At 49.5% G+C, this 8,574-nt stretch overlaps 1 protein-coding gene across 1 annotated transcript; it reads right to left on the minus strand.

Annotated features, from left to right (window-relative positions):
• Positions 1-703: 703 nt before the first annotated feature.
• LOC116885780 (olfactory receptor 13C7-like) lies at positions 704-1,663 on the minus strand. The gene has a single exon (XM_032887112.1). The coding sequence runs from the start codon at positions 1,661-1,663 to the stop codon at positions 704-706; it is 960 nt and encodes a 319-aa protein (XP_032743003.1).
• Between the last annotated feature and the right edge of the window lie 6,911 nt (positions 1,664-8,574).

Below are 8,574 nucleotides of genomic sequence, written 5' to 3' on the forward strand. Positions count from 1 at the left end.
CAAAATTAATTACTTAGTGTGTGTGCATGTGAGTGAGTGTGTGTGTGTGTGTGTGTGTGTGTGTGTGTGCATGTGTGTGCAGGTACACACAAATCACAGCATGCCCAAGGAGGTCAGAGGACAACTTCTGGGAGTTGGTTTTCTGTAACCTTGTGGGGCCCAAGCTCCCATTGTCAGGCATGTGCCTCTACCCACTGAGCCATCTCCCCACTTGCACACACACGCGCCTCTACCCACTGAGCCATCTTGCTGGTCCCTTTCATGTTTTTCTTGTCAAACACAAGCATTGGCTAATACTAAAAGCACATGCCACAGTCAGCAGGTCCACACAGGGCAAACCATGAACAGCAAGAACCAGGCTCTGCTTCTGTCTCCTAATCGTGCATGGCAGCCTCTTTCCAGAGACCTGCACCAGCCTCTGGTCATGAAAGAGTAGTTCTATGATGCCATCATGGTTGAGCACAAAGCCGCTAGCCAGCCATTCTCTCCAGAGATGCCAAGGCTTTCCCTTCTAGCCTGCTAGTCAGAAGCATCGGTGGCTTAAGGAACATTGGTAGAAAACTAGGTTTGTTTGTAGTCTTGGTGCAGAGGTCGTGGCCTAGCCCTTGGGGAAGTCCCTCCTCTTCCTTGCATCAGTCTTTCTTCACAAACACAGTGAAGAGTTTGGAAGTCCTGCACTGTGACAGTCTGGATTCAGTGACAGTCACTCAGTTAGGTGTTTCTGATGTAGAAGGTTCCTCACAGCGGCCCTCACATCCTTGTTCCTCAGGCTGTAGATGATGGGGTTCAACATGGGGGTCACCACCCCATAGAAGAGGGAGATGAGCTTGTCTGCAAGGTCCTGCTTGTCTGCCCCCAGTGGGTCCTTGGACTTGGGCTTCCCGTACATGAAGAGGATGGTCCCATAGAAGACAATCACCACGGTGAGGTGGGCAGAGCAGGTGGAGAAGGCCTTCTTCCTCCCCTCAGCAGAGGGAATCCTCAGGATGGTGGAGAGGATGAAGATGTAGGAGACAAAGATGAACAGGACTGGGACCCCCAGGAAGATCACGTTGGCCACTCCCATGCTGATGACATTGATGGAGATGTCCGCGCAGGCCAATTTCAGGACAGCCAGGATCTCACAGGTGAAGTGGTTGATGACGTTGTCCCCACAGAACGGCAGCCTCATTGCCAAAGATGTCTGAACTACAGAATTGGTGATACCACCTGCCCAGGAGCCAGCGGCCATGGGCACATAGGCAGCCTTGCTCATGACCACTGGGTACCTAAGGGGGTTGCAGATGGCCACATATCGATCAAACGCCATCATGCTCAGAAGCACACACTCCGTGGCTCCCATGGCAAAAGACAGAAACATCTGCACGGCACAGCCTGAGAGGGAGATGGTCTTCCTGGGGGTCAGGAAGCTGTCCAGAATGAGGGGGACCGAGGAGGTGGTGTAGCAGATGTCCAGGAAGGAGAGGTTCCCCAGGAAGAAGTACATGGGCGTGTGCAGGTGAGAGTCAACGATGGTCACCAGGATGAGGACCCCATTGCCCAGCAGGATCACCAGGTACATCAGCAGGATGAGCACGAAGAAGGTTTTCTCCAGCTTTGGGTGGGCGGAGAGGCCCAGGAGAATGAAGTGGGATACAGGAGAGGTCTCATTGGATCTGTCCATGGTACATCTGTTCTGAAACCTGCAGGAATTCAACAATCAGCTCCAACATTGTCTTACTCCCCAGTGCTCTTGGGTAGCCAAGAAAAGGCTTGTCCTACCAAGCAGCTGGAGACACCGTGACAGTCTTGGAGTCTCTGTGGAATTGTTCAGTTCTAGGAAATACACACTAGGGGATATTTAACTTTCTAACCTAGTACCAAGTTAAGCTGAATTATCCTCCCTGCAGAGGACAATTGAGAAAAATGGCAAAGTGTATAAAACATCTCTGTAAAGCATCCGAGAGAAATAAGAGATGGATACGATTCTGGGTAAAACAAGGGTCAAAGGAGTTAGCCCAACTGTTGAGGCTTTTGCAGCCTGGGGAGGTCGCTAAGGGACCTTGGTACTCCGCTGGCAGCCTTGTGGGGAGAAAGAACAGGTCTTGAAGCCCAAGGACCAGTGTGCAGAGCACCCATCCGAAGTAAACCTCCTCCCCTTTGCAATGGGACCCCAGGCAGCACCGTAGCACTGAGGCAAATCAGGAGGGTACAGGCATTTGCGAGTGCTGCTTTCAAATGGGGTGCCTAGGAGTTTAGTGCTTTCAAATCCACCACAGAAGCAGAAGACCCCTCTGAAGGAAGGTAGCATCACTTCTGTCTGAAATCGTTTCTGTGAATAGCTTTTCAAATACAACTGCTGACACATATTTTAAAAGAATAAAGTGTGTGTGAGAGAGAGGGGGCGTTAGGGTGATGTATGAGAGAGAGGGGGCGTTAGGGTGATGTGTGTGAGAGAGGGGGCCTTCAGGGATGACCCAGTGGATGGGGCTCTGGCTGAGCTACCATGAGGACCAAAGTTCAGATACTCATCACCTTAATAGAAAACCAGATTCCCATAATGGCCTGTCTGTCTTCCCAGTGCTTGGGAGGTAAATCTCAGGGATTCCTGTGGCAAACTGACCAGTTAGGCAAGTCAAATCATCATGTCCCAGTTCACTATGGGAGCCTGACTCAGCAAATAAGTGAGTGAGGAAGACACCAGGGTCCACTGCTGGCCTCCACACAGATGTGCATATGTGCATGCACACACATGCACATGCACATGTGAACACACATGCATAACACAGACACATGAGAGAGATTAGAGACACAGACAGACAGACACAGAAAAAGAGAGAGAGGGAGAGAGAATAAAGTCTATGAGTAGCCAATACACATGAAAACAGCAGAAACCCCCCTCAGGAAATACAAGGGCACTTTCTTGGAGAGGACGGCAGTCAAGACAACAGCTCCATGACATGGACATTGCTTTGGGAGTTAGCGCAGACCATACTGATACCACAGTGCCAAGGCCGTGAATCTTGTTGACACTTCTTCTATCCTCTGGTCCGTGAGGCTGGGAGAGCCCTTGGACCAAGAGCTCTGAGGGAAGTTTCCCTCACCTTCCTTCCGTTTCACTTCGTCTACACCGTAATCCCCGGCTGTGCCCCTAACAACCCACTGGCCTGCCCTGCTTACTCTAGGGAAGCTTGATGCACACCTCAGAATTTTAAGTTCCTCTCAACACTACGATTTGTTCTGGGCCAGCATAAAACAAAACCAAACACTACCACAAGAACCCTCAAAACAGTACTGGACACTTGTTTGCAGCCTTGAGCACATGGACTCATTGCCACAGTCACTGAAATGACCTGACCTTCCCAGGCAGTCATCCTTCCTAGGCTTCCTTGGTTCTTACTTCGAAGCTGACAGCACTGTTCTGTTGTGCATAGACTCAGTAACTGTCACCAAGTTAGGGCCGCAGTAACTCAGTCTGGGTCAAGAGACACTGGACATCGCCTATGAGCTAGATATAATTCCAGGTTTAGGGGACATTGCAATGAAAAAAAGGCACAGTACTTGACCCTAACAGGTTGAAAATTCTAGCAGGGAACTAGTTATGAAATTAAACAATTACTGGACAACAATGTCATTGCCATCAGCATAAAACATTGCGTCACCACGGCAACCATAACAGGTCTTAGATATACTTAGTAACCTGTTGCTGTGCTGACAGTGGTTTCTCCTTCCTCCATTCCTGAGAAGGCTGTCAGAGTGCTAGCGACCTGAGCTGTGCTTCTTGTAGCCTCACCTGAAACCCCATCCCCACGGCAGTCAGTCCTTCTCCCACACAGCACCCCTCCAAATAGCCACGAGTAGTTGGGTGTCAACATGAAGACAAGCAAGAACCTATCTGTTTCTTCTGAGGTTTTAAAAATGTAAAGTATCCCTTAGAGGTGATATATCATTCAATATATCATTCAGGAGTCGATTACAGGGCTGATAGTGAGGATAGGCCCCAAGCTTGAAGACATCCTGGTGCACAGACCACACTGCCTGTGTGATATATGGGTTGGGCAGGACAGTAGACAGCTGGGTTTTCCATTCTCTTTTGGCCAGCCTTTGTGTCTCCCCCAGAAATTTGGGTTTTGTAAAGGAAACGTTTCCTTTCATGTCACCAGCACCAAGTCCAGAAGTCCAGCTCATGGGTACCGTCAGAATGTGGGCTGTACCACTGAGAAAGTGCCCAATGGTTTCAGGTGCGTGAGGGGGAACCGCTTGCTGGGTTCTGAGCCTAAGGACTCCTCCACTCTGTGATTCTAGGAGAACCCCGCCACCCTGCCGCAGGCCCCTCCATCGAAGCTGGGCTGATCTGAAGTGTTGCCTCTGCTTCTGAAAGTCTGCCTTTGCCTCGATCAAAGCTTGCACTTACCTTGCTTGGAAACATGTTTACCAAAAATAGCTGATTTCTCAAAGAGTGGAAAGTGCTTGTGTCAGAAACGGGGGCAGTGGGCCTGAAGAACCAGGGGGAGAGCTCACTCAGAATCTATATCCCCCAAAGGGTCAGGGCTGGACCTCTCTCTCCCCAACCAGCTGTCTCCTGGATTCAGGGCACAACCTCCAAAGGCTGGGACATTGCCCTTAGAAGTCAATTTAAATTCCACTTAGTTCTTTGGGACCGATTTAGTTCCCCAAAGTCATTTAAAGCTCGAAAGTATACTGTCCTCAGCTTAGAAACTTTGGTCCTTCTGGGACAGCGTCCCTAAGATCCAATTATAAGGGAAGTTTGCTGACTGCGACTTTTCATGTCTCCTTCTCTCGCTCTCTCTTTCTCGGAACACATAATTAGATCAACAGTGTCCACAGATGTTCAGTGACTACACGATTCTTCAGGCCCCCTCCCCAGCTACTTTTTTCAGTGCTGTGGTCAAGCCCCATCACTGTTACCTAGTCTGTGCTTGTGCAGTGGTTTGGAGGGGAGGTCTGAGGGAAACATTTACAGTCTTTACATTTTGTCTCGTTGAGCACTGTAGAGCACCTGGCTGTGACCTCCCTCAGTCCCTACTGGGCATCCGGTGAAATGACTGCATCTGGCTTCCTCTCTTCTATGCACATCTCCTTTGACCTCTTGGGACTCACAGTGTGTGACCAGGACAGAATGAGCTTGTTCTTTTATTCTGCAAGAATTTTTATTTTTATCTATCAATTAATTAAAATTTGAGACAGTCTCATGTAGCTCAGGCTCCCGGCTGGCCTTAAACTCCAGACCCTCCTGCCTCTACCTCACAAGGGCAGGAACTCGACCCTGGATCACTGAGGTAGGGCTTGGCCTTCAGGGAGTGCACCCTCTAGTGTCATGGAAACAGGCACATACAGGATGGCTCAGGGGTAGGGAGAGAAGGGAGAAGACAAGAAAGATTGAGCTGGGTGACTATGGTGGTTTGAATAGGTATAGACCCCATATACTCTTGTGTTTGAATGCTTGGCCCATAGGAAGTGGCACTATTAGGAGGTGTGGCCTTGTTGGAGGAAGCCATGGAGGCTGGCTTCAAGGTCTCCTATGATGAGGCTAAGCCTAGTGTAGCACACAGTCTCTTCTTGCTGCCTGTCGATCAAGATGTAGAACTCTCCAGCACCATGTCTGCCTGCACTCTGCTGAGTTTCCTGCCATGATGATAATGGACTGAACCTCTGAAACTGTAAGCCAGCCCCAGTTAAATGTTGTCTTACTTAGGGTTTTACTGCTGTGAACAGACATCACGGCCAAAGGCAACTCTTATAAAGGACAACATTTAATTGGGGCTGGCTTACGGTTTCAGAGGTTCGGTCCATTATCATCACGGGAAGCATGGCGGCATCCAGGCAGGCACAGTGGTGGAGAAGGAGCTGAGAGGTCTACATCTTGATCCAAAGGCAGGCAGGAGAAGACTACTGTGTCTCACACTGGGCAGAACTTGAGCATATACATTACCTCAGAGTCCTGCCCCACAGCGACACACCCCTCCAACAAGGCCACACCTCCCAATAGTTGCTACTCCCTGAGTCAAGCATTCACGCTACCTCAAATGCTTTTCTTTATAAGAATTATGGTCATGGTGTCTCTTCATAGCAATACAAACCCTAAGTCAATGGCACGTGTCTTCAATCCGGGGATTCTGGAGGAAGAAGCCAGTGAATCTCTGAGTCCAAGGCGAGCTTGGTCTAGCTGCCTGGCTACTATGAAATTTGGGAGGAGGCAGTGCCACCCCTCCCAGTATAAAGCCTGTACTAACCTGCTTAGCAGAGATACACATCTCCTGCCTTCACTCTGCTGGAGGGAAGCCCTGCAGCCAGGGCAGCCGGGAGATCCTTGGGTTTTGACTTATCAAGACAAAATTTCATGTGTGGAATCTCCTTGTTCCACATGTGTGCTTGCATGTGTGTAAAAGTGATTCATCAAAGATGAGTAGTGTGGGCCCCAGACCCTTAGCATTTCCCAGAGAGAGGGCTGCATTTGCCGTGTTTTCCTGAAGATAAATGTGGACACGATACCCCTTGGCGGTCACATACCTTCCCAAGGCTCCCGAGACAGATTCAATGCAGTTCGAAGGATTTACAGATTCTGCCTGTAATCATGAGAAACAGTATACACCGTCCCACAAGGGAAAGAACCAACAACGGCAGGAACGATGTGTTGTAAGGTCACCAGAGCTCTGAAGACAGGGAGAAGAAGGCTGCCTCCAGATGAGGTGAGGAGACAAAGCCTCTTCACCAGAGAGACCGCACATATAGTCATATGCTGTGCGGAGGAGTGAGGATCCCAAGTGAGTCTGGATGTCTAAATGCTGGGCTCTCCAACCATCCTTGCCTGACCGGCTGCTTCATCCCAGGTAGCCTAGCCCACCTGGTCTTGAGAGGCTCCTTGTGAAGTTTCTGCGCATTGTGCCAGGAAGAACTTCAGCCACAGAGACCCACCTGACCCAGGGGCAGAGAGCATACAGGCTGTCCAGCAGCAAAGACCCCCTAAATCTGTCTCTCAGGGGTCTTGAACTGCAAACACAGGCATTGAGCTAAGGAAGAGAGGGAAAATGAGGAAAGCAAGGTAATGCAGGAAGCCTGACTTAGGATAGCTGAGACTTGGGCACAAGGAGGAGAGCAGAGGGGATCAGTCCACATCAGAAGCTGAAAACCGAGGCTGGGAGGTAGGAGTGGGTCTGGGAAAGAGCAAGCACCTGGAACCACGGGTCACAACGCTCTCTACAGAAGGGCAAGCAGCAACTGCTCAGACTCTGACCGACATAGCCGTCTACCTGTGAGGCCTGACTGGATACCATGCCTCCGGGAACCACAGAATTGTCCTTGAAAGCAAGTGTGAGAAAGTGGAGGCTGCTGGAATCCAGAGGGCAGAAGACAAAGACACTAGATGTCACAAACGTCTCATGTAGGAGGGTTCCTCCCTGCTCACAAGCCAAGTTCCCATCCACCACTATTCTAGTTTCCAGAACTCCTGACAGCAAGTGCGTGTGTGTGTGTGTGTGTGTGTGTGTGTGTGTGTGTGTGTTGCGTGTGTGCACATGCGCATGCACATGGCTCACAGAAAATTAAGGGATAACTTGCAGAAGTAGGGTTTCTCCTTCAACCATGTAGGTCCCTGAGAATGAACTCATTACTTTTACTCACATAGCCATCATTTTGGTCCCCACTTCTGTTTTAATTCTTTTTCTGAGACAAAGTCTCATTATGTAGTCCATGCTAGCTTTGAAATATGATCCTCCTGCCTCATCCCCTTACGTTGAGGGACAGTAGATATGTGCCATAGCAGGAAGAGTAAGAGGAGGTCAGAGATGCCTTTCTTGCCATTCTTCTGTGTTAACCAACTTTTATTAACTCAGTAGTGCAAATGTAACTTGCATTTGCCTGAATGCAATTGTCATCTTGGAGGCTGGCTGCTGAGTAAGCTCACCCTTTCTAGCTCTTTCTGAACTCTGGCTGGTTGGTTCAACTCAGCTGTTCTGGCTCAGGCTCCTCTCCAAGCTGACTGATTCGATCTGGTTTCTCTCAGCTTCTCACTGAATTGCTCTGCTTGGCCTCACACTACTTCTGACAGTTTGTTCTAATCTTCTGGCTCCTTATTCTCTGGCTGCAACCGCCTCTCCTGGCCTGCAGTGAGCAGCACAAACTCACACATGAACTCAACTCTACTGCACCACACGGCACTGACTGCACTGACTCTCAACTGACTGGCTCTCTCCCTCTCCTGCTCTTGAATAGCTTCTCTTTCCTGTGCTCTTCTCAGAAAAGTTGGGCGTATCCTATCTCTGACTCATTCCATCCAATCTTCCTCTGATTTGTCACTTTGTCTGACCCTCAATTAGACGTCACTTTCAAACATGGCTGCTTCCTTCTACAAACTAATTTTACCTTAAAGGTGTGTACTAAGGGTGTGCCTGTATGCCAGCTAGCTCACATAGACCTGGGTCTTTGGATCCCTTTCCAGAGCAGTTATGATGTTCCTGTATTAAAATTCCTCTACGGGAACACTCCTCCATTGTTGGTGGGGTTGCAGACTGGTACAACCATTCTGGAAATCAGTCTGGAGGTTTCTCAGAAAATTGGACATTGAACTGCCTGAGG

The sequence above is a fragment of the Rattus rattus genome, chromosome 1, assembly GCF_011064425.1.
Source record: "Rattus rattus isolate New Zealand chromosome 1, Rrattus_CSIRO_v1, whole genome shotgun sequence".
NCBI lineage: Eukaryota > Metazoa > Chordata > Mammalia > Rodentia > Muridae > Rattus > Rattus rattus.